This window comes from Erithacus rubecula, assembly GCF_903797595.1.
Source record: "Erithacus rubecula genome assembly, chromosome: 15".
Taxonomy (NCBI): Eukaryota; Metazoa; Chordata; class Aves; order Passeriformes; family Muscicapidae; genus Erithacus; species Erithacus rubecula.
The window spans coordinates 4,579,204-4,604,223 of NC_136667.1; the positions used below are offsets into that span (position 1 = coordinate 4,579,204).

At 44.6% G+C, this 25,020-nt stretch overlaps 2 protein-coding genes and 1 long non-coding RNA gene across 4 annotated transcripts in view; 2 read left to right on the forward strand and 1 right to left on the reverse strand.

Moving 5' to 3' along the window:
* BRWD3 (bromodomain and WD repeat domain containing 3) overlaps positions 1–16,756 on the forward strand; it is a 45,811-nt gene extending 29,055 nt beyond the window's left edge. The window contains exons 19-40 of one of the 2 annotated variants that reach the window (XM_079319206.1): positions 239–422; positions 890–983; positions 1,584–1,730; positions 3,565–3,641; positions 4,227–4,404; positions 5,143–5,259; positions 5,705–5,812; positions 6,837–6,961; positions 7,166–7,248; positions 7,676–7,787; positions 8,222–8,283; positions 8,368–8,523; positions 9,204–9,324; positions 9,810–9,935; positions 10,019–10,100; positions 10,645–10,701; positions 11,043–11,183; positions 11,391–11,543; positions 12,374–12,537; positions 13,394–13,491; positions 13,944–14,102; positions 15,263–16,756. In XM_079319206.1, coding sequence (XP_079175332.1) covers positions 239–422; positions 890–983; positions 1,584–1,730; positions 3,565–3,641; positions 4,227–4,404; positions 5,143–5,259; positions 5,705–5,812; positions 6,837–6,961; positions 7,166–7,248; positions 7,676–7,787; positions 8,222–8,283; positions 8,368–8,523; positions 9,204–9,324; positions 9,810–9,935; positions 10,019–10,100; positions 10,645–10,701; positions 11,043–11,183; positions 11,391–11,543; positions 12,374–12,537; positions 13,394–13,491; positions 13,944–14,102; positions 15,263–16,047 — 3,329 coding nt within the window. In that variant the 3' untranslated portion in view covers positions 16,048–16,756. Of the gene's footprint in view, positions 1–238; positions 423–889; positions 984–1,583; positions 1,731–3,564; positions 3,642–4,226; positions 4,405–5,142; positions 5,260–5,704; positions 5,813–6,836; positions 6,962–7,165; positions 7,249–7,675; positions 7,788–8,221; positions 8,284–8,367; positions 8,524–9,203; positions 9,325–9,809; positions 9,936–10,018; positions 10,101–10,644; positions 10,702–11,042; positions 11,184–11,390; positions 11,544–12,373; positions 12,538–12,915; positions 13,356–13,393; positions 13,492–13,943; positions 14,103–15,262 lie in introns of those variants that run through there. The other variant, XM_079319207.1, reaches the window with a different exon arrangement.
* A 1,232-nt stretch (positions 16,757–17,988) lies between these two features.
* Positions 17,989–19,434, reverse strand: LOC306808577. Its single transcript, XR_013776068.1, has 2 exons — positions 19,372–19,434; positions 17,989–19,321 (listed from the first exon to the last, which is right to left on the reverse strand). It is a non-coding gene; the product is annotated as an uncharacterized lncRNA (long non-coding RNA).
* A 4,039-nt stretch (positions 19,435–23,473) lies between these two features.
* On the forward strand, positions 23,474–24,679 carry LOC306808477 (syntaxin-1B-like). The gene has a single exon (XM_079319097.1). It carries the CDS (start codon positions 23,787–23,789, stop codon positions 24,666–24,668), a length of 882 nt encoding a protein of 293 aa, XP_079175223.1. The 5' UTR covers positions 23,474–23,786; the 3' UTR covers positions 24,669–24,679.
* Positions 24,680–25,020: the final 341 nt, after the last annotated feature.

Here is a 25,020-nt window from a genome sequence, read left to right on the forward strand (position 1 = left end):
AATTCTTCCTGTGGGGGTGTGAGGCCCTGGCACAGAGAAGCTGTGGCTGCCCCTGGATCCCTGGAAGTGTCCAAGCCCAGCTTGGATGGGGCTTGGCACAGCCTGGGACACTGGAATGGCAGAGGCTGGCGCTGTTTGACCTCCAAGCTCCCTCCTAACCCAACCATCCTGTTTCTCCCTGATTTTATTGGTGGTTGCTAGAAGTGAAGAAGCTCTTTGTGTCTCTCTGCCTCCCCAGCTCTTCGCAGCCCAGGCCTGGAGGTGGCCTCTCCCCCCAACGTGGGGCTGCGGCGCAGCGGGCAGATCGAGGGCGTGCGGCAGATGCACCACAACGCGCCCCGCAGCCAGATGGCCACCGAGAGGGACCTCATGGCCTGGAGCAGGAGGGTGGTGGTCAACGAGCTCCCTCCAGGCATCAGCAAGTAAGGGGCTCGCTGGGATGAGAGATTCAGTTGTGTGATGTGTAGTGATCCTTTCACACTCATGGTTTTGCAGTGACACGTCTGCGGGAAATGTTCATCCTCTCCAACAACCTCAGCTTTGGGGCTTGGTTGGTTGGGTTGTTGGGATGTTGAGATCAGAATGGGGAGTTGAGAATGGCTATTCCTTCTCTGCACAATTCTGTCTTTCTTCAGTACTCCAAATACCACTCAAGCTTTATTTGAAAAAGATTGAAAGTAAGTTTAATGCATTTGAAAATAATTACGACTGCTCAGCTCAGTTTGTTTCTTTAACTTGTGATTCCAGGAGCAAATGGATGAATGCTGCTAGGGTGATTTCTGCACAGATTTCTTAGAGCAGCACAAGTATTTTAATGTGTATATTAAGGAGGCTGTTGGTTTCCATGATGGTTTAATGAATATAATGTGTGTTTCTTATGTATAATAAGGGTCCAGGAAGAATGTCGAGCTGCCAAAGGTGAAATAGAAATCAGTTTATACACTGCTGACAAGAAGAGAAAGCCATCCCACACCTTACAGCGGGTGAGTGAATGCTGTGGAAGAGACAACCTGGGTGGGAAGCAGTTCTGAGCACTGAGCAACAAAAATAAGACCAACAAAAACCCCAAACCAACTTTAGTGAATTATTTAAACGATCAATAGTCCTAATTGTTTATCTGGCTCACTATCTTCTTCCTTCTGTAACTGTAATTTGGCTGTCTACAATATCTAAATAGTGGTAAATCTCTATCCTTGAGGCTTCAGTGGTGAGAAAATGCTGGGAAGGGAAAATCTCAGAGCCACAGTGGGTTTTCAGTTTGACTTGTGGAAAGTAGAGGTGCCAAAGTTTTACAAGGGGCTGGATTTATCTTATGCAGAGACTGCAGGAATATTATAGAAAAAAAATGGTACTTTCAATCATTTCCTTTTCCAAAGGAAAGGAAATTCTCCTTTATAAAGTAGAATTTCTGTTGAACCAAAAATCCACATCTAAAATGCGTGTCAGAGACATTGTCTAATTCTACAGCAATTTGTTACTGCTCAGTAGTGATTGAGTGCAACACTCAGGCAGTAACCAGGCCCCTGTAGCTGTGTATTCACAGTGACCCCCTGCTGTGTGCTGTGTGCTCCTGTGCCCTGCAGAGCGAGTTCCAGGCGGGAGGCGGCCGCTCGCTGCGGCGGAACCAGCGCAAGCGGCAGCACGCGTACCAGACACGCTCCACCATCGAGCACAGCCCGCAGGGAGCCGGCCACAGCCCCTGCGCCCGCCACTGCCACAGCTCCTCTGAGGTCTGAGCCCCCACAGCCCCCAGCAGCCTCCCTGGGCCCCAATCCCAGAGCCTGGCAAAGTTCCTCCCCTTTTCCCCAATCCCAGAGCCTGGCAAAGTTCCTCCCCTTTTCCCCAATCCCAGAGCCTGGCAAAGTTCCTCCCCTTTTCCCCAATCCCAGAGCCTGGCAAAGTTCCTCCCCTTTTCCCAAATCCCAGAGCCTGGCAAAGTTCCTCCCCTTTTCCCAAATCCCTGAGCCTGGCAAAGTTCCTCCCCTTTTCCCAAATCCCTGAGTGTCTTAAAGTTCGTCTCTGTGCCCAGAGTGCCATAAGGTTCCTCCCCATTCCCAAATCCCAGAGCACGTTAAAGTTCCTCCCCTTTTCCCAAATCCCAGAGCACGTTAAAGTTCCTCCCCTTTTCCCAAATCCCTGAGCACGTCAAAGTTCCTCCCCTTTTCCCAAATCCCTGAGCACGTTAAAGTTCCTCCCCTTTTCCCAAATCCCAGAGCACATTAAGGTTCCTCCCCATTCCCAAAGCCCAGAGCACGTTAAAGTTCCTCCCCATTCCCAAATCCCAGAGCAGGTTAAGGTTCCATGTGGGAGCAGAATCCAGGATGGGGATGGTCACCTGACAAACAGGGACAGGGGTTTAACAGATCTTTTTGTCTCCATCCTCAGCATGGATGGTGGAACAAAGGGCTCCCAGTGCTTTAAGCTGGAGGCCATGGCTGAGAGTGATGAGCTCCCAGTGAGCCCTGAACTTGTGTGGGATCTGCTGGATCCCTGCAAATCGATGGGGCCTGAGAGAATTCATCCAAGAGTCCTCAAATTGCTGCTGATGCCATCACAAAGCCTCTCTTGATGATTTTGTTGAGCACTTTTGGGAATCCAGAGAGGTTGTGACAGGGACAGGACCCAGGGAATGGCTGGAGCTGTGTCAGGGAGGGTCAGGATGGATTTTAGGAAAAGGTTCTTCCCCCAGAGGGTGCTGGGCACAGCCCCAAGGCTGCCAGAGCTCCAGGAGGGTTTGGACACAGCTGCCAGGGATGCACAGGGTGGGATTATTGGGGTGTCTGTGCAGGAACAGGAGCTGAGCTCTGATCCTTGTGGGTCCCCTCCAGCTCAGGATATTCTGTGATTCTCCACATGGGATGAAACACTCAGGTCATTGAGTCTCTGGGATTTGTGGTGTTCCTGTGGCATGTTGGTCTTGGAAAGTGAAGGATCATTTACCTAAATGCCAGGACAGTGTTCAAAAGTAGCTTAAAACAGCTCCTGTATTTTTGGAAACCTGAAACATTTTCAAGTAAATTTAACTGGGTTGTGTTAAACCACTTGCTATTTTGGGATTTCATACAGCACATGAATTCTGGGTCAGGACTTTGATTTCATTTTGCAGTGCTTTGATTTCATCTACATCTGTAGGCTGCTGTTGAAAGAGATTGAGTATTGGTATTAATCATTGATTTTGGCAAGGCAAGAACTTAAAATATACTAGATAAATATAACTTGTTCTCCTTAAGGAAGAGACTGAACATTGTTGCTTTGTAAATGCATTGGAAGTACAGAACAGCTCAAAAATCTGGGCCCTGGGCACTAAAATTTATTCATCAAAAACTTAAATAAGAACTCATTCTATAGTTCTCATATAATTAAAATTAACATTTGTTTCTGTAGGAGCTCTAAGGATCTATTGTAATATTAATTAAGGTATAGGAAGAAATTGTGGATTTATTTCTTTAAAGCTAAACCAGCCCTTGAATACAAAGCTTTCCTCAGGTGACACAACTTGCTTGCAAACAGAAATGATGCATTTTACCCTTGGCCCCAGAGTGAATCCTGTTATTGTCACTGCAGGAAGATGAGACTGTTGGCACAAGTGATGCATCCATGGATGATCCTGTGGCAGCCTGGCAGAGTGAAAGCAGTTCCAGGTACCTGCACTGGGCTCTGAATTGGTAACACTGGTTTATTATGGGATTTAGGTAGGACAGTTGATACTGAAATACTCAGACTTCATTTTGAAGACTGTTTTTTAACCATTTATATTGTGATTTTTTTCTGTTCTTTTTCTTTTCAAAGTAAAAAACAACATTTTATAAGAAAAGATTGGCTTAATTTAAAGCTAATTGAAAAAATCAATGCTAGTTTGCCATATAAATCCTGTACATGTTTTATTTTGTACTAAAGAAGTCAGAACTGGATTTTTAGGCAAGTGCTCTAGTTCTTTAAATGTTCCATGCATTTTTTGCTGCTGGTTCTTATAAAGCCAGTCTGTGAATCAGTGAGATAATGAGAATTAATATCAGTCATAGATGTAATTTTACTGTGAGTTTCAAATTGATAAAATAATTCACTGAAATCACAAATCAGAGAGCACCTGTTTTCTTTAAATTCACATGATAACAAAATTCTTTGCTAATCTTGAGCAAAACCAGGACAGCAGGTTGAATGTTTGGACTTTTCAATCCACTGTGGGGAAACTGAAGTTTTCTATTCTCACAACTTTTTTATTACAGTGATTCATCAAGTGAATATTCAGACTGGACAGCAGATGCTGGGATTAATCTGCAGCCTCCAAAGAGACAAACCAGGCAGGCAGCTCGGAAAATCTGCAGTAGTTCTGAGGATGAAAATATGAAGGGATCAAAAGGGCTGGAGCCAAAGAGAAGGAAACTCAAACAGCCAAGGAAAAAGGTCAGCAAGTGTAATTCTTCATGTCTTTTGTACTTAATGAATATAAATTTGGGTTTTAGTGGTTGTTTTCAAAGTAAAATTCTTCATAAATGGGTATAGAGTAAAAAAAAAAAAATTGAGATCACAGTAATTGTGATACCAGTGGTACTAAGAAATTTTGTTGTTTGTTTTATTGTTCTTCCATGTTTCCCAAAGGTGGTTCTTCATTACAAATGCCTTTTTTTTTTTTTCTGCCAGATTTATGCTCTTCACCACAGTCAGGTTTACAACAGAGTGGTTTTGTTGCAAAATTATATGGATCTGTATTTTATTGACATGGCCAGATTTCTTTCACCTGGTATTTTTTTAAAAAACATTTAGAATATTTATAAAAATACAGTTTCTTTCTTCATTATAGAACCACAGACTGGTTTGAGTTGGAGAGATCTTAAAGATCATCTTATCCCACCCTCCTGCCATGAGCATTTTACTGATTGATGGATGTTTTAAAGCATTTTAATTCTTCATTAAGGTTTCAATGTTCAATTATAGTTAAAACAAACCTGGTTTATTCTCTACTGTTTAGTGGAGATTTTGGGAAGGATGCACTCCACAATTTGCTTTTCCTTGTATCTTACCTGCAGTAACTGCTGCCTGATGAGTTTTTCTATAGTAATTAACCATATTTTGAATTTTGTGTTGACTGCATTCTAAATTAATGCAAATATTGCACTTCTGTATGTAATCTGCTGTGTTTAGAAAGCCAGTGGGCTGCTGTCCCTGGAGGGGGAGCCCAGTGAGGAGTGGCTGGCCCCACAGTGGATCCTGGACACCATTCCCAGGCGCTCGCCCTTCGTGCCCCAGATGGGAGATGAGGTATCAGCACTTCCCAATCCCCAGGAAATCAGCACCTCAGCTGCTTAGGACTCTTCTACCCAGCTATATTTTCAGGCACAGGCTGAGTTTTGTTAACTATTTTAATTCCCAGCTAGTTTGTTATTTAGAGATCCATGCCCTGCATTTCTTTTTCTGCACAATTAACTTGGGATCAGCAGGAAAAATATATTGTGCATCTTCACCTACACATTTCTCAATGATCCCAGTTTTAGAGCACAGAGAAGGTGCCAGTTTGGGGGCTGATATAAATATTTTTAACTGGAAGAGTGTTTTATGATGAAATAAGTAAGTGTGCAATGTGTTCTGAAAGGGGTAAGACCTGGTATAAAATGAACAGGAAGAGCACAATCAGTAAAGTAATTTTCTCTACTTTTCCTTTGCCCTTTTTTCTCTTTTAATTTTCTCTTTTTTTTTCTCTTTTAAGATCATCTACTTTAGGCAAGGCCATGAAGCTTATGTGAGGGCAGTGAGGAAAGCCAAAATTTACAGTATTAACATGCAAAAACAACCATGGAACAAAATGGAACTCAGGGTAAGTTCAAGAAATATTTCAAAGAGCTGAATGCCTTTGTAATGTTAAACTGACATGAAAAACTATCATAAAAATGTAAAGAAAGTATTGCTTTAAAATGTTAATATCAAAGTTTTCATTGTAAATATTAAAGTTAATTTTTTATTAACATATGTTCACTTCCTGGTTTTGGAACTTGATTCTCAGGGGTCTCTTTGAACATGAATTATTTTTACTTGAACACTGAATTCATTCAGAACCCAGTCCTGCAGAGCTGTTTGTGGTTCTCTCACCACTTTACAGTGACCTGAGCATTTGGGTTCTGCTTCTTTTTCTTAATGCTGTGGTAAGAAAGAAGAAATCAGGAGTGTGCAGGAGTTCTCTTAAACACTGGATCTTGCTTTGAATGAGTTCCCAAGATTTAATCCACAGTGTTGCCATATTTTTCCTGCTTTCCTCAGATTTCACATCAAGAGAAGAGCATATACATGTGCTCATATTCATGTAACTATGCCTTAATGTTCTATTAATGAAAAGAATTGATGTGCTGGGAAAACACCCAGTTACCAGTCCCTGATATTCAGTGATTCCAGCTGTAATTTTCCAGGGCATCATCAGTTTGTGAGGAAAAGGAAATAGCTGTTCACTCAGGATGGGCTTTGACAGGACATAAACATAAAGGCTGTTGTGGAATTTTGGTTTTCAGAAGAAGAATTTCCTTTTTTCCCCCTATGCAAAAGTGAGGAGCCCTGGGTAGGTCAGGGAGACCTTTTGGTGTGCTTAAAACTGGGTTTGTTTTTTAGAACCTTCTTAAATAATTTGTAGGAATCCTGTTCACAAACCTGCCAAGGGAATGAGCTTCTTCATTTTTCTTTTGGAGGTGACAGTGATTGATTTTAGTATTTGGAAAAGAAAAATTAATGGGTGAAATTACCTGTGCTGTAGAGTGAAAACATATTTGGGTTTTATTAATGTTTCACTTTAAAATGGATATTTTTGCTGTTGGAAGGTAAAATAATGCTGTCCCACACTTCTTGCTAACTAGGAACAAGAATTTGTGAAGACTGTAGGAATTAAATATGAAGTTGGGCCTCCCACACTCTGCTGCTTGAAGCTTGCATTCCTGGATCCAATCACAGGCAAAATGACAGGAGAATCCTTTTCCATAAAGTAAGTCACTGGAATGCTGATGATATCCTTCAAGAGCTTTCCTTGCAGTGTAGAAATTTCCCCTTCCTCCTTTCTTATTTCCTGTGCAAGGCATGATGATGGCAGTGATGGTTATCCCCAATGCATGGAATTTGAGGACTGTGTAGTTCATCTAGAACTGTATTTCTGGGTAATAATAACTTTTTTTGGTCTTATTTCCTGAAGGTACCATGATATGCCAGATGTTATTGATTTCCTTGTGCTGCATCAATTTTATAATGAAGCCAAAGAAAGGAACTGGCAAATAGGTGAGTATTTTTTTTCCCAGTTCCATGTGTTTTTGCACCATTTTAATGGGATGCAGTTTCTTTATTGCAATGTAAAGGATTGTGCACACGTGATATTGTAAAGATTATTGGAAACTTTTATTTGATGTTTGCTGCAAATCCTATAGCAAAATATAAAAAAGAGAGAGAGAGAGAGAGAAACTGTTCCAAGGGCAGTGATAACAGGAGAATCTCCTGATCTCTTGGGATCTGAGTTGTGAGGCAGCTCTGAGTGATTCCCAGAGATGGGCAAGTCCTGCTCTGAGGCCAAGGGCTCAACTCCTGTGGTGCAAGATGTAAGGATGGCAGTGGGACATTCACAAAAGAGGGAGTTGATTCTCTAAAAGGAAATATTTATCAATTCTTGTTGTTGTTGCTGTTTTTCTGAGTGCAATGTTTGCCCTTCCAGGGGATAGATTTCGCAGTATCATTGATGATGCCTGGTGGTTTGGGACTGTGGAGAGTCAGCAGCCTTTCCAGGCAGAATATCCTGATAGTTCCTTCCAGTGCTACAGTGTCCAGTGAGTATTTCCATGTCCTGGGGCTCCTGCACAACTCAGAGACCTTCAACAGTAGGATGAGGAACCTCAAGAACTAGAATCCTTTTTTCCATTTAAATACATACCCAGACACTTTATTACTTACTTAATTACACATCTTGTACTTCTTACTCACTTACTATTTAGTTATTTTAGAATGTTTTCAATATTTCCTTAATTTGAATATTTACTTATGTAACTCTTGAATTTATTCCTAAAGCAACACTTCTGTGTTACAGAACACTTATACTTCTGTGTAAAGCAGTGCAGTTACTGTATAGGAGATACAAGAGGAAAATAGGGAGTTGGAATGTCTTTTTCCTAACTGGAGAGACCTTTTGGGTCAAATCTGGTAAAGAAAAGGTGTGTCTTTCTACTGAGCTCTAACTTGTGCATTTGAATTAATTTTTTAATAGCTGGGACAACAATGAAAGAGAGAGGATGAGTCCATGGGACATGGAACCAATCCCAGAAGGAAGTAAGTGTGTGCTGGATTCCTGTCCCTGCACAAAGCAAACAGCTCTGGGGGCCTGGATTTACCTCTGGAATTGTTCCTCCCCAGCTGCATATCCAGAGGAGGTTGGTGCTGGAGTTCCTGTGACCCCAGAGGAGCTGACAGCTCTTCTCTACAAACCCCAGGAAGGAGAATGGGGGGCCCATTCCAGAGATGAAGAATGTGAACGAGTAATCCGAGGGATTGAGCAGCTTCTTTCCCTTGGTATGTTGGGAGAGAAAAGGGGGAAGGATGAACAGCATCAGGGAGGTGAAGATGGGATGAGGAGGAGTGCTGGGACTTGGTGTGGAGTATTTGAAATGTACTCAACTGAATTACTGAACAGAGCCTTTTAAATTTCATATTTCATTTTCCAAGTTAAATTCCTTTTTTTTTTTTTCTGAGGCTTGACTTGATTTCTTTCAGTGGGGCTTTCCCAGTGGGTCATATCTAAAGAACAAAACATAGAATTAAACCCCTCAAAACCAGCCAGCAAATGCACACTAAATACCCTCACCTCCAAATTCCTTGTAACTGTTTTGTAACCATTTAATAGCACACTGTGCTTTAAATGTAAATGTATTCTGTTTACACCCAGGACATATCTGTGTTCTTACTTGATGCTGTGTGTTGTGGTATTCCTGTTGTAAGTGCAAATGCCACATTCCTTTCAGTCAGATTGGCTGCTGGCACACAGATCTCAGATGTGATACTTGAACTAAAAGTGCTTTTTCAAGAGTAGGAATAGATGGTACAAGAGGAGGAACCCTGCCCTGTGGGTAATGACATTCTCAGCTGTAGGTCTGTGTTGAATTCTTTGAAAGAAACCCCAGAAACCATTACAAGGAATCTTGGTAAAACATTTCTTGGAGGCATCGAAGTGATTGTGGTCTTTTGTCTTGCAGACATTTCTAATCCCTTTGCTGTTCCAGTGGACCTTAGTGCCTATCCCATGTATTGCACTGTTGTTGCTTACCCAACTGACCTCACCACCATCAGGAGGAGGCTTGAAAACAGGTTTTATAGGTGAGTTTGGGTTTGTAGCTGACATTGATTGCATTTATTATTATGTGGAGCTGAGTGTTGTTTAAAGTCCCTTTAGCAACTGTGTCAGATCAGATTGGCCTTGGGCAAAGTGAGTCTTCCTGAATAATAAATTCTCCTGGCCATGTTGTTAAGGCAAAAGCTGCTGTAGCAGGATCTGGAGTGTTGGTTTAACACCCTGAGCCTGGCTCTGAGTTAGAGGCAGAGCATGTTTGCTTTGCTTCCATCCCTGCTGCCTTTGCTTGTGTTGCAGTTGCTAGAAGGGGACTGAATAATGCTGGGAACTGGAAATCTCAGTTTTGCCAGTTAATTTAGGAATAAATAATGTCCTGTTCTTATTTTCACCTTTTTCTGCTTGACCTGAATTCCCAATTCCATTTTTTACCAAAGAATCCTACTGAACGTGGAAGAAAAATAACATACAACTTCCTCTCCATCCCATTCCTTTAATTTTGTGTATTTTTCAGGAGAATCTCTGCCCTGATGTGGGAGGTAAGATACATTGAACACAATGCCAGGACATTCAACGAGCCAGACAGCCCCATAGTCAAAGCAGCCAAAATTGTGACAGATGTCCTGCTCCGCTTCATTGGGTGAGTTTGAACCTCACAGACCCCACAGCTCCAACTCCTGGGATCCTTCATTTTCTACTTTGGTTTTTGTCATTGTCCTGCAGAGATCAGAGCTGTACTGATATATTAGAAATCTACAACAAGGTGAAAGCAGAAGACCTGAGCAGTACAGATGAGGAAGAGGAGGTAAGATCATTTTCTTCCCTTTTAAAATTAAGCATACGAAAGAAATTTTGATTTTTGTTGAGTCTTTATTTTATGGGTAATTGCACTGAGTTTTGGAGATGAGGTTGTTTAGGCTCACCTGGGACAATAAGCTCTCTAAAGTAAAAATGCTTCTTGGAACTGCCTGTCTTTAATCTTCTCTCAGTACATGATGTTTTGTTGGAAGGATGAGTAATGAGGGGAGCTGGGAAGTGCAGCTGTTAGTCAGAAGGACAACAGCTCTCCATTGTCACTGAGGCAGCAAAGCTGATTTCCTTATGTAATTCTGTGTCATTTCCCATCAGTTGATCCCTGGAGTGAAATGTCAGGTAGAATCCAGGAAAGATGTCACTGCCTTGAGCTTCTTTCTTCTCCTGGTACCTTCTCCCCCTCAGTGCAGTTTGAAATGTGCTGCAGTTCCTGTTGCCAGCTGTCCTGTGGTTGTTGTTGGCTGGTTTTTAACCCTTTTTCCATGGCTGAGGGTTACCCAGACCTGCCTGTGTGTGATCATTCCCTTTGCCTTTAGGTGGCAGAAGTGGATGTGGATTCAGATGCTCCAGGCACTTCCTCTGGGAAAAGAAGAGTGAGTAAAATTTCTGCTTTGGTCATTTAAAAAAAAAAAAAAAGATTAAAAACCAAATATCTCCAGCAGTCAAATTTTGATGGAACTGATAAATATATCAAGGCTGGAGCTGAAATATTGCAGCTTCTCATGGGTTTGAGTGTTATATGAGACCAGAAAAGGCCAATTTGTTTAATTTATCTAATTTACATATTGCTGTGCTATCAGCTCTGCTTTAATCTTCCTGGATTTCTGCTTTTAATTGGGGAATGCTTTGAATCAGAATGCTGAGAAATGAGTAGGAACTTGAAGGCAGCAATGTGAATATTGTGATGCCACCTGCACTCCCTGTTTCCCTGCAGGTGAGACGCAGAGTGAAGAGGCAGCCCATGAAAGCCAGTGCTGATGCTTGGAAGGAGCAGTGCCAGCAGCTCCTAAACCTGATTTATGAACGAGAGGACTCAGAGCCTTTCAGGCAGCCTGTTGATCTCTTCTCTTACCCTGTAAGTGCAGCTTCCACATCCAGAATTGTTCCTCCTTTGGCAGAACATCCACGCTGGCCATGGCTCTGTCCTCTCCTTTATGAGCTGATGTTTTCAGGGATTTATCTCCAACAACTCTCAAAGGAAAAGAATGACTTGAGCCACTGGATGTGATGTTACTGCTGTAGGATTTGAGAACTTTCATTTTTCTCTTGTGTGTTCTCACAGGATTATCGAGATATTGTAGACACTCCCATGGACTTCAGCACTGTGAAGGAAACCTTGGAAGCAGGAAACTACACCAGTCCCTTGGAATTCTATAAAGATATTCGTTTAATATTCTGCAACTCTAAAGCTTACACTCCTAATAAAAAGTCTCGTGTAAGTAATACATTTTAATGCCTTTTGGCCCTACATGAATAAAACATATGAAATGAGGTCTGAAGAGCAAAGCATTGCTTGGTGTCATAAAAATAACCAGGATACATTAATTCTGTGGTTATAAATTTGCTTTGTTCTGCTCTCCCAGATGACTTCTAACATCCATTTTCATCTGGGATGATGGTCTTGTTGCAGATGTTCATTGCAATATTTGTAACAGAGAACTGGTCACCAGTTCCTTTGATTTTTTTCAATAATTTATCCCTGTAAACAAGGCTATCAGTTTGATAAGTGCAGATATTGTGGATGAGGCTACACAAAAGCATGGCCTAGAAAAGAACTGAAAAATGGTTTAAAGATTTTGACATCTGATTCACAGAAATTAGGACTGAGGTCAATTTGGGTTGCTTCTCTGTAGCTCTGTGAAGGTGGTGTAAGGACAGTTCATCAGGGATTTAATGCAAAAATAAAGCTGAGGAGACATGAAATCCAATTGTTTTTCCCTTGGTATTTAAGTTATCTTAAGGTCTGCTTCCATGCTTCATGGGCATTGACAAAGGAGACTGTATTCCAGTAATCCAGAAATCCATTTTCCTTCAACTCTGGAAATATTTTGTACTGTTACTAAATCCTTTTATGAAAACACTTTCTGTTGTAAAAATGCACAAGGCCCATGGAAGGAAATAATCTGTAAAGAATCTCATAGTGGAACATCACTGTGAATTTTCTCTTTGTGCTACAAAGTCTGGACCTCTTTGTGATTTTTTTTTTTTTGGTTGATCTTCAGGTTATTCAACTCTAATAAACCTGACCATTTTCCCTCACTGCAGATTTACAGCATGACCCTTCGACTCTCTGCCTTATTTGAGAATCACATGAAGAACATCATCTCTGAGTACAAGTCAGCAATACAATGCCAGAAGAGGAAAAGGCCTCGGTACCGAAAACGGCTGAGGAGCAGCAGCAGCTCCCCCTCAACCAGCAGAGCATCCAGGTAAAACTGGGCTGGTGGCAGCAGCAGCTCCCCCTCAACCAGCAGAGCATCCAGGTAAAACAGGGCTGGTGGCAGCAGCAGCTTCCCCTCAACCAGCAGAGCATCCAGGTAAAACAGGGCTGGTGGCAGCAGCAGCTCCCCCTCAACCAGCAGAGCATCCAGGTAAAACAGGGCTGGTGGCAGCAGCAGCTCTCCCTCAACCAGCAGAGCATCCAGGTAAAACAGAGCTGGTGGCAGCAGCAGCTCCCCCTTAACCAGCAGAGCATCCAGGTAAAACTGGGCTGGTGGCAGCAGCAGCTCCCCCTCAACCAGCAGAGCATCCAGGTAAAACTGGGCTGGTGGCAGCAGCAGCTCCCCCTTAACCAGCAGAGCATCCAGGTAAAACAGAGCTGGTGAGCCTGGCTGGCAGTGCCATCCCATAGGACAGGCTGGATGTGCTTTTGGCAATTACCAGCAGCACTGTTGCTCATTTCCCTTCCCTTAAGTCCCTCATTTGGGCCTTAAAATCATGCTCAGTTTGTAGTTTGTAATTCTGGTAAGTGAAAGATGATGTGGTCACTAGTGGTCCTTCTGGAGGAAAGGAAAGATCAGCTGTCTCTGCCTTTTAACTGTTGAAAAAAGTGTTGTGTAATAGTTCCCTACCTTTATCTGATACATTATCTAAGTAAACTGACTGTTGGTTTTAAAAGGGGAGATAAAATCTTGTCCCTGCAAACTCCTCTACCTTTAGCAAACAGCAACTATTTTTGGTGTTATCACACCTGGGAGAAGAGATCACTTTGCAGGAGAAATCAGTTTTGTATTTGAGTCTTTGGTGATAACAGATTTCTGCCTTTGGGGTATTCTGTGTTTGCAGCCCAAAAGGGAAACAGAAGCAAATGAAGATTCAACCCAAACCCAACCAAAATACCTCACTGCCCCTGACCAGGACTAACTCTTCAGTCTCATCTCATGGTGAGGAGAAATCCAGCCTTTCTCTTATAACAGCTTGTCTGTACAAGTTGAGTCTTGTCCTCAGGAGACACATGATGCAAAACCCTCCTGGTGAAGGAGCATGTGGAAATGTTGTCTGTAGGTTGTGTTAGCTGAGTCTGGCTGTTGGGAAGTTCTGGGTAAGGATCAGGGAGATGGGAACCTGGATCTGGCCATCATTAGAATTATTCCAGTGACAAAAGCCCAGACTTTCTGTGTATGGGCTTCTCTCTTACAGCACTGATGGATAATTAATTAAATTAGCCTATTTGGGGTTACATTCAGGAGGAATCTGTCTTTCCATGGCTGCAGAGCAGTTTGGTGAGATTACCCTGACTTGGGCTGTTGACTCAGGGCATACAGAACCTCCCCAGACACAGCCCTGTGTACAGAGCATAAAATCACCCTGTTCCCCTGTGGTGTCCTGTCTGAAGTTTCAGATACAGCAGAAGAACCTCTGGGTTCAGCCACTGGTGAAGAGCTGGAGGGTCAGCCATCTTCATCAGGCTCAAATGCACAGAGCAGGAGTGGAAATGCCACAGATCCAGGGAAAAGCAGACCAGTCAGGAGCAAATCTACACCAGTGAAACAAGGTGAGAAATAATAAGATTCTGTGCTTTGACTGACTGGTTTCACTAGAGATGAAAGATGTTCTTTCTGTCTGATGTTTATGAACTTACTGTCTCAGTGTAGCATTGTATATATTCCTAAATGATACCAAAAAAATTGAATTTACTTTACTCCTTTACTCTGTGTTCTGTCTGAGGTGTGGAATGCAGATGTTTCCATGTGCACTTCAGTGAAGTCATTTAAAATCTCTCCAGATGGAAAACTTGATTGCTCTTAAACTCCTTACAGTTCCTTCAGGAGTTACAGAAAGCAAACAAACCAAGAGAATCCCCACCCCAAAACCTTCACCTTTTATTAATCAAGCTGAAACCAAAGATGAAAAACATTGTACAACAACATTGAAATATTTTTCTCACATGCAAAACAAAGTAGTTGTGATTAGAATGCAAACAGTTCTGGTGTGGTAGGTAATCTCAGGGATGAGTTACTCAGAGTTTCCACCAAGGTGTGCACTACATGAGCTTTTCCTGAACCCTGGAAGCTTTCCCAATGCTGGATGCTGCAGGTGAGCTTTTCCTGTCCTGTCTTAAAGAAGATATTTAATCTTCACTGTCAGATTCATAACTCTGAAAACATGGAGGATTTTGGGTCCCAAGTCAAGATGATTTATTTAATTTTCATTGAAGGTATTCAGCAATCCCAGTGAGCCTTCTTGGGTCATTGACTCTCTTCAGTTATGCTTTTAATTAATTTTCCCTGGACTAAGCCTTTTGAGAACATGCATTTGATAGGGAATAAATGCTGCCTGCAGAATGTTATTTTTGTGTATAGCTTTGAAATGGATTTTAGAGTTTTCCTGCCTTGGCACCCCAGGTAGGATTCACCTGACTGAGTTTTAGATGTTTATGTCTAATCTGGTCACTCCAGGCTCCTTTTTATGCTTGGATCTCCACTAAACTCTTGATCAGGAGAGTTTGAAGTTGTTGCTTCCAGGTAAAAATTGTGTTTACTTTGATAGTGAACAGCTGCTTGTGTCCACAGCACGTAAGGGGTGAGTAGCTCCCAATGGATCATCCCTGAGAGTACCTCAGAGGCAGCAGAGGAGAATCCCAAAGGCAGCTGCAGCAAATCCCAGTTTTTGTGTCCTGTGTGATGCTGATGGGGTTGTTCTGTTTTTGCTCAGATCACTCTCCTGATGGGCCTCTCACCAACGGGGATGGCAGAGAGCCCCGGGCAGGAGTCAAGAGGAAGCTGCTGAGCGCCTCAGAGGACGACGAGCACCTGGAGGAGGCCGAGGAGGAGGAAAAGAAGAGAGAATTAAAGGAAAAATCTGGTTTGTCTTCATCAGAAAGTGGGGAATCAGGATCCAGCTCCAGCTCAGAAAGCAGAAGCGGCTCCGATTCCGACTCGGAATCGACCTCCAGAACAGACCAGGATTACATCGACGGCGACCACGACTACAGCAAAGTCGTGCAGTCCAAAAAACCCAAACGGAAAATCAAACGGAAACTCGCCGCGGGCAAACGGAGCTGGCAGGGCCGAGGGACAGGGAGGAGGGGCAGGTGGGGCAGGTGGGGCAGGTGGAGCCGAGGGGGCCGAGGGGGCAGAGGGGGCCGAGGCTGCGGGCGGGGCCGAGGCGGCGGCCGGGGAGGAAGGAGAGGCCGCGGCGGCCGAGGGGCCTCGCGAGGAGCCGCCAGAGCCAAGCGCGCCCGGCTCGCCGACGACGAGTTCGAAAACCTCTTTGGGGGACAGTTTGGGGACAGCGTGTTTGGGGGCAGATTCAGCCGCCCCCCTCGGATCAAAACCAGGAACGAGGGCAGGAGAACTGTCCTGTACAACGACGACTCCGACAATGACAATTTTGTGCACACCGAGGATCCTTTGAACCTTGGTACTTCCAGGTCAGGCAGGGTGCGGAAAATGACAGAAAAAGCCAGGGTCAGCCATCTCATGGGATGGAATTATTGACAGGTGGAAAAAAAAAAACAAACTTTGGAACAATTTTAAAAGAACTTCAATGGCCTTCTACTGCAGGGATTTTACCAGAAATTCTACCAAGCAAGTTGTGCGGGGACTCCACTCACGTTTCACAGTGGTGCTTTTCCATCCTGTCAGTTCGTGTTTGTTTTAAAGCTTCAGATCTCCCCATTTCATTGGTCAAAACAAGCCTTAGTCATTAGGCCTTAAATTACAGAAATTCTTCCCCACACACTACGAGTTCATCACATTACAGAGGCTTCCAGCTTCTCAGTAAGAACATGACATTTTCCAGTCACGCTTCTGACTTCTCTCCCTCGTTTTTGTTTTTGTATTATAGAAATAGCACCTTCTTACAGAGTTTTTATGTGGTTTCTGCCATAAATCCTTAGACACAGTAATAATTATAACTTTTGCACAATACACCAATCCTAAAGGCAGCTATAAAATGTTTACAGTTTCTATATTGTAAGAAGGATCTGGATTATTTTAATCTTCCCAGGCCAAACGTTGATAGAATTGTGCTGAACTGAAGTATGTCCATACTACAGTTTTGGGGGTCCTGATGTGCTTTCTATTGGTTCCTTATTCGTGTAAAAACAGTGACAAAGGGTTGGTGCCTTGTAAATATGTAGCAAACCTTTGATGTGGTGTGTCCTATGTGTGCATTAACTTTATTAAAAAGAGAATACTTGAGAAGTATGAATATCTAGACAAAAGGTGCCAAATGCAAAAGTTACTTGCATCTATTTTCTTTTTGTCCTCTCATATTTTTATAGTATTAATTGAGATTGTGCAGCTAAAGGGGTGACTTCAACATTTGAAAGGTTCCTCCTCTTCAAAGCATGATTTTTAATAGTAGCTCAGCTACCTCTTATTTACAACTACTGGAAACTGAAAAGAAAATAGATGCTGTTATTCAGAGCGTGGTGAAGAAGAGGCGAGAAGGAGAGTAGAGGGGTGGAAGTTGTGAGTAGCTGTATCTTCCTTGAAAACAAATGCAGTGGCTCTCAGAGGTCTCAGTGGCTCTCAGAGGTCTCAGTGGCTCTCAGAGTTCTCAGTGGCTTTCAGAGTTCTCAGTGGCTCTCAGAGTTCTCAGTGGCTCTCAGAGTTCTCAGTGGCTCTCAGAGTTCTCAGTGGCTCTCAGAGTTCTCTGTGGCACTCAGAGTTCTCTGTGGCTCTCAAGAGTTCTCAGTGGCTCTCAGAGTTCTCAGTGGCTCTCAGAGGTCTCAGTGGCTCTCAGAGTTTCAGTGGCTCTCAGAGTTCTCAGTAGCTCTCAGAGGTCTCAGTAGCTCTCAGAGTTCCCAGCACAGATGTTTGGGGCAGGTTTGGGATTTGTGCAGAGGGACTGCCTGGGCTCACTGACCCCTCAGAGGTGCTGAGGGAGCTGTCACACCCCTCACCCTCCCTCCCCAGACTGACCTGTGTGTCTCAAGCTTCCAGAAGAGAATGGCTGTTGCACTGTGCTCTTGTTGTCCTGGGAAATGCTGCCATGAGCCCCTCTGGCAGTGGTAGTGCAGTTGTGAGGAGATCCCTGCTGGCTCCTGGGTGACCCCGGCGGTGGCGTGGGCTGAGCTGGAGGTGAGCAGCCTCTTCCTTCCTTCCTGGGCTCTGCCTGGAATAGATGTGGGATTCCAATTTCCTCCCCTTGTCTGACAGTTCAGAGTCAGGTCACAGAGAGAACAAAGTTCCAGTGGAGTTTTTCAAAGTTTTTAGGATTTTTTGTTGGTTTTTTTTTTTTTTTTAAGCTTTCATCCAATATCCTGAAGTTCTTCTGTGCACAGCTTGGTCAATAATTCTGGAAAACCTCAGGCAGCAAAGAGTGACCCGTGTATATTCTCAGATGCAGAAGGAATTTAATTTTTGACTTTCTATATTAAGCACTAGCTATTTTATCTCGCTTTCAAAAAGAAAAAAATCCTAGTTAGATGCAAAAATGACTTGAAAATAAAAAAAGCAGAGGTTTAGTTTTATGATGGAGGAGAGTATATCCTAAATTGCTCATTAATATGAATTTATGGTACAGTACAAAAACCACACTTTTAATTTTGTAAGGAATGTTTGAAATCAGCCGTAATCCATTGCTGGACTTGATTTGGTTTTTGATGGGAGGGTGGGGAAAAAAACCAAGTGCAGAGGCTCTCCTAGTTCTGTGTTGGGCTTTAAATATAAACACCTGTCCTATCATCTCTCTCATATATCTGTATATATACACGCATTTATATTTATAAGAAATGTATTATTTGTTTGACTGATTGGTCTTTTTACATATGGTAACCAGGAATAGCATGTATGCATCAGTCCATAGTTGGAATCATATCCCTTAGATCAGTCCTGTGAGCTAATGTAAACACTATGGGTTCTGTCCTAAAGCCTGAAAAGCTTGAAATGCAAAAGAAATGCTTTTTTCCTCTATTTCTGACTTATTTCCACTTATACCTTATTTATTTTGTGTAGGGGTCGGGGAGAGAGAAACCACAGGGATTCCAGAGAAATCATTTTATAAGTTGGTGTATTTTAGCAGCAATTAGAGTAAGATTAAATATGTTCTTAACTGTATCTTTTCTCTGTACTGTGAAGATACCAGTGAAGCATCACTTTGCTGTGGCGTAAGTATTACTGTGTCCCATGACTTTGAGCTAGAGCAGGGGCTGCTGGGACAGCAGAATTTAGTGTAAAAATTGAAAAAGAAAAGCTTTTTTTTTTTTTTTTTTTTTTTTTTTTGTGTGCATGAGAATCTTTTTATAAGCATGTCAAGATTACTTGGGTTTAGAGCTGTTCTTTTTGCTTGGATTTGTGTCTGGATTCTTTCTCTGAGTTGGGCAGTTGATTTCTTATAGTTCTGTGGAATAATTACACTTTTGTAGGAATTTGGATGCTCTGAAATCCCAAATCCTATCAGGAGCTGCTTATGGATGTGGTGAATTTAGGATGAGCCCAGCAGTGCAGCAGAAGCAGGATTTAGTGATTTAAACCATCCAGAAGTCTCTCTGCTGCAGACCCTGCTGAGCTCAGGGCAGGCTGCAGTCAGGAATGTGCACTCAACAAAAAACTCCAGATTCTGCCTAAGGATTGGGATTTAAGGTGTGATTTTGGAAGGGATTCCTGAGGGTGAGCAGGCAGGCCAGAGGCTCCTTGGTTGCTGTAGATGTTGTTTGGGCACTGGTGCCTCTGTTCCCTTGAGATGTCCAGCTGGCAGATCCCAATCCCAGGGTGCTGGGACACCTCAGGGCCCTTGGGGACACCTCAGGGCCCTTGGGGACACCTCAGGGCCCTTGGGGACACCTCAGGGCTCTTGGGGACACCTTGGCCCACACACTCCATCCTGCACAGAGGCAGGGCTGAAGTGCTGCTCTCTGAAATCCTGTGGCTTTGCTCCAGCTGCTCCCAGCCCATGTCCCTGGAGTGATCCCTCTCCAGACCAGGGCGTGGATGACAAGGCTTATTTGGCAGTAGTGAGGTCTTGGATATTTGGGGATTTTTTTTCATTGAAAGAGTGGTGAGAGTGGAAGAGACTGCACAGGGAGGTGGCAGAGTCACCATCCAAGAACTGAGCACATGTGGCCCTTGGTGGGATTTGGTTGAAGGTTTTACTTGAAGATCTTGGAGCCTTCTCCAACCTTAGTAATTCCATGATTCAGCTCAAACTTCACCTGCTTTATATTTTCTCCATCACCTTTTTTTTTTCCTTTTAGCCATGCCCCACCTCTGTCCTGTAGTTTCCTTTTATAAGCTATTTATTTATTCTCTTGGAAACTTTGGATATTGTAATGAATTTTATTTTGGCTGGCCTGCCAGGCTGTTAGATTAAACCTTTCTGTTGGTGCTTGAACTCTGATGGATTTGGGCAGTTTTATTCCTCCTTCCTCCATCAGCCAAGCAGAGGCCACCCCCTAATCCCAACCACCCCCACCCTGCAGACACAAAAACTAAAAAGAATTGTGGAGAAATAATCAGTGGAGGATTTTTGGCTGCTTCAAATTCTGCTTCCTGTTTGCATAGTTTCATTTTCCTGGAATGTTTTCCTCAATGTCCACCTCAGCTGCTCCTCCTGTGGGGAAGCAGAAGGATTGAGTGGTTCAGAGAGCCTGGAAAAGAGCTGGCACCAGGGGTGTGGCAGAGAATTTTTAATTAATTAAAAAAAAATATTTGGAGGCTCTCTTGACTCCCAAAAACAAGATGACCCTTGCCTAGCATTTGGAAAAGCTGCTCCTGAGTTTCTGGGAATGTCTCTGTGCTCCAAGTCACAGAGTACTAACATGAGAAGATCAGTTTAAATCAATTTTTGATAAAAACTTGATTCATTCCACCTTTGAATGATGAACAGCAGGGAAAAGTGAACAGCTGTAGGTTTAAGGATGTTGTGTCCTGATCTGGAGCATCCCATCATGGATTTCATGGGTTAAAAACATCTTTGTGTGTTTACATGTCTTAATTTTATCTTTTTATTTAAAAACCATCCTGCAGAGTTTTCTAAAATGCTGATGATTTTTAAGGAGCAGTTAACCCTCCAAGGCTAACTCTATATTTAATAGGTAGGGAGCTGTTGTTGTGTTCTTACAATGTGTATTATAGCAAATCCCTGCGCATGAGCGACAGAAACTTTTCAACTCTTCAATATATCCGAGGTTTACACATGGTAAAAAAACTCCTTTATGTACAGTAAGTAACAGCCTGCAAAATTTAGTCTAAAAACTTGTCTTTTTTTAGTCTTAGAAATGCAAAGACCTGTTGGAAGCTTGTACATTTTTACTACGTCATGTTCAGCCCACAGCAAACTCACACAACTGTGCTACAAATCCCTGAAAAATTTAGATTTCCAATGGGAATTGCTGTCACAGCCTTAACTCTAGTGTTCTAAAAATGGTGCTGAAATACATTTTTGTGCATGGATGTGGTGAGTCTGTGAGACTTCCCAGGCAAACCAAGCACTTGGAGTTACTACTCCTGGTAGTAACTGCAGCCACTCTGGGGAGCTGATAAATGTGTAAATAGCTGGGGAATAATTCCATCAGTGGGAAATTAGGAGCAGTTCCTTGCTTTGGGGGTTTTCATGGGCAAGCACTGAGGATCTTCCTGGCTTTTGGGTCTGTGAGCTGTTTGGGGAGGGGTGGGGGGTGAAATCCTGCTGGAATATTTGCAGGTAAAAATCCAAATCTGCCGTTTCTCTTCCTAAAATTCTTCCTCAGAGAGTGGTGGCTGCTTGGGTGTGTTCAGAACTCAAAGTCTGAGGATTATTTTTCTGTAGAAATATTAATTCAGGCTCTTCATTCCTCCATGAGTCATTAGAGCAGATTTCATGTAGAAATACCACTTGATGTCAAAGCAAAATTCACATGATTTAGGCTCTCCAGGTCGTGTTTGGGATTTAAAATACTCCAAAAATGCACAAAACTATTAGAATTATGTCTACTTTCTATATTATTTTTTTTTCAGGTGATATTTATGCCCATATCTTCACATCTGCTATCTCAGGTCCCTTTAATGAATACTTCAGGGATTTTGATGCCACATGTTGGCAGACCAAATGTAATATTTATATGCAATGAGCTGTTAGTTTTTTGTATTGTACAAATGTAAATTTGTAAAGATTTTTTTCTAGAGTTTTTTTGAAGTCACTGATGTAATCTAGGATGTTTCATTTTCCAGCTGTGGGATTGTCTTAATAAAAAAATAAAAAGAGAATTACTTTGGTTTTGGATTGCTTCTTGAGTAGTTGAGACATTAAAAGGTAAAAAAAAAAAAACAAAAACAATAGGCAGAATTGAGGTTTTAATGTAAAAAAATACTTGCTTTTTGATGCAACTGGATAATTTTATAGTTTTAATTGTAAGTTTTATAAACTGGATATAGAAACTTCATTTATAAATGGATAAAGAAATTTTTATACACTTTGAAGATCTTAAGCAGGATGGGATGGAGATCCTCACCCCAATCACCATCCAATCTGGCTCCAAAATACCATTTTTCTGAGAAAAAAAGGATAGGAACAGCTAATGATTTCTTGGGAAAAGAAGGGGGAAATGCCTAAAAGTGCTGTAAAATGGCTAAAAAAGCCATGAAAGGAGCAGGGGAGGAGGCTCAGGTGAGGTCCCTCAGCCACTGTGGGACACAGGTGGGTTCAGGGGGTGACTGCTCCAGGGAAAGGTTGGACTGTTCCCATAGGGACATTTCACGGGAAATACGGATTTTCTCCTCTGTTAACAGCAGTGATAACATTGTTTAAACAGGGATTTTGGGGCTGGGTGGGGCTGGGTTTGTGTAGAGCTGCCAGGGGAGCTCTGTGCTCAGCTGGGGCAGGTGCTGACAATAAATATACAGAATAAACTCAGCAGGAATTTCTTCCTGGAAAGGGTGTCCAGACATTGGAAGGGGCTGCCCAGGGAGGTTTGGAGTCCCCATCCCTGGAGGGGTCCAAGGAGGGACTGGAGGTGGCACTCAGTGCTCGGGCTGGTGACAAGGTGGGGTCAGGCACAGCTGGGACTCGGTGGTCTGGGATTCCAACACTAATGATTCTGAGATTCTATCATTCTATTTTGACTTCTCCCCTCATTAATCTGCTGACTTATTTGACATTTCACTTTATTGCACTGATTCCAGTGGCATTTCCTCTCTGATGGGAATGAATATCTCCTTTTTAACACAACACTCATCTTCCAAACCCCCGGGACAAAAGGGCTTTTGTTTTTTTTCTTGGCCTTGATGGTTACAGAGAACATAATTAAACTTGTTTTGCATAGATGCTGGAGCCCCCTTTATGCACATCCATCAGATGGCATTGGAGGGAAGGAATTCTACTCCCTTCAGAGCTGCTTGACCTTTGCTAAACCTCCTTTGGCTGTCCCTCTGTTGATATCATATTGATTTGATGTTATATTGATATTATATCATAGCTTTTACATACGTTGTATCATCATGTTCAGGTCATATGGGATAATACATGTTATCAAATACATAATATACAATACATGTTATAAAATACGTAAAATACCAGAGTGACTGAGAACAACTATTTTGCCCTATGCTATAACAGCTGGAAATGAGTTTTGTAGAAGTACCTTCTTAAAGGTATTTTTATAGATGTCTTAGAATTCAGCTGTGATTTTTCTGCATTTCAGCAGCGAGTGGACTCAACATTGCCTTGCAGTGATGTGCAGGACAGCTGGGTCATCCCAACACTCATTTCCAGCCTGGAAAACCTGGAGCATCTTTTAGAATTCATCCTCACAAAGCACTGTGGAGCCCCAGAGCTTCCCACCCTGCACAGCAGACAAAGGCCGAGCTTTGCCTCCATCCCGGTTGGCTCCAGGCTGGGCTGCTCCGAGCCCCAGCGTGTCCGCACCCCCAGGCCGGGCTGGCATTTTGGGGATGCTGCTGATGCCCGTGCCTCCCTCCCAGCTCGGCACTCACTGACTCCGTGTCTTTGCCCTTCATTTGGTACAACCAGGAGCCGCGTTTGGCAGCATCGGAGCCAGGTGGGCCTTTCGCGTGTCCTTGTTTCTGGGTGAATAAAAGCGCCTTTGTGCGGAGCCTCGTAGCTCGGGCCGGGCCGGTGCCGTGACGCAGGTGCGGGCGGTGCTGGCAGCGCTCCCGGCCGGGCCTTCCTCCCGCTCTGCCCCTGCCCTCCTCCATCAATATTTGCTCTGCTGCCAGCAGCCAAAGCTCCGAGCGCTCCCTCAGCGGCTCCGGCCTCACGCGTCCCCTCAGACGGTGCCGGAGCCCCGCGGAGCATGAGGGACCGGCTGGCGGAGCTGCAGCGGCGAGCGGCGGCCGAGGGCGACCCGCACGACGACTGCTCGCGCTTCGACAACCCCGCGTTCGTCGGCGACGACGGCAGCGCCGTGGGCCGGGCGCTGCGGGAGGCGGCCGAGCTGTGGCGGGCGCTGGAGCGGCTGGAGCAGCTGTCGGAGAGCATCGACAGGACGCAGCAGTCGGTGCTGTGCTGCACCTCGGAGGAGAGCATGGCCCGCCACAAGAGCGGGCTGGGCGCGGCCCGCGCCGCCTTCGCCCGCCAGGCCGCGGCCCTGCAGCCGCAGCTGGGAGCGCTGCCCGCCGCCCCGGCCGGGGGCTCGGGCCGAGCGGGGCCCCGCGTCCGCCAGACCCAGCTGTGGCTGCTGCTGCGCCGCTACGGCGCCGTGCTCGCCCGCCACTACGCCCGGGAGAGCCGCTACCGGCAGCGGCTGCAGGAGCAGATCCAGAGGCAGGCGGAGCTGGCGGGCATCACCCTGGCGGCCCAGGACGTGGAGCTGCTGGCCGAGAGCCCGCAGGGGCCTCGCATCGTCGGCCGCGACCTGGAGGAGCTCAAGGCCAAGCAGCACCTGGGGCTGGCGCAGGCTCGGCGGCGGCAGCTGCTGGAGCTGGAGGCGCAGATGCTGGAGCTGCGCGGGCTGTTCGTGCAGCTGGAGGGGCTGCTGGCCCAGCAGCACGGCGCTGCCGACAGCGTGGAGCTGCACGTCCTGCGCTCCCTGGACTGCGCTGCCCACACGGGCCCCGGGGTGAAGAGAGCCGCCAAGTACCAGCGGCCGTCGCGGCGCTCGGCCCTGCTGACAGCGGCGCTCGGGCTCTGCTCCTGCTGCCCCTGCCTGCCCTGCCCCGGCCGGGGCCTGCGCTGAGCCCGGCACTGCGGCAGAGCTCCGGGATTCAGACATGGACAAACCATGCCTGTGCAGCCTCGGGATTCAGACATGGACAAACCCTGCCTGTGCAGCCTCGGGATTCAGACATGGACAAACCCTGCCTGAACAGCCTCGGGATTCACCCATGGACAAACCCTGCCTGTGCAGCCTCGGAGATTTATCCATGGACAAACCCTGCCTGTGCAGCCTCGGGGATTTATCCATGGACAAACCCTGCCTGCTGGGAGGGACCTGTCCTGAGCTCCTCGGACAGCAGGGCAGTGACAGGGGGCTAAAGGCTGATGCTGAAGATGTGCCAAGCATCAGTGGTTTATTATCCCACAGTACA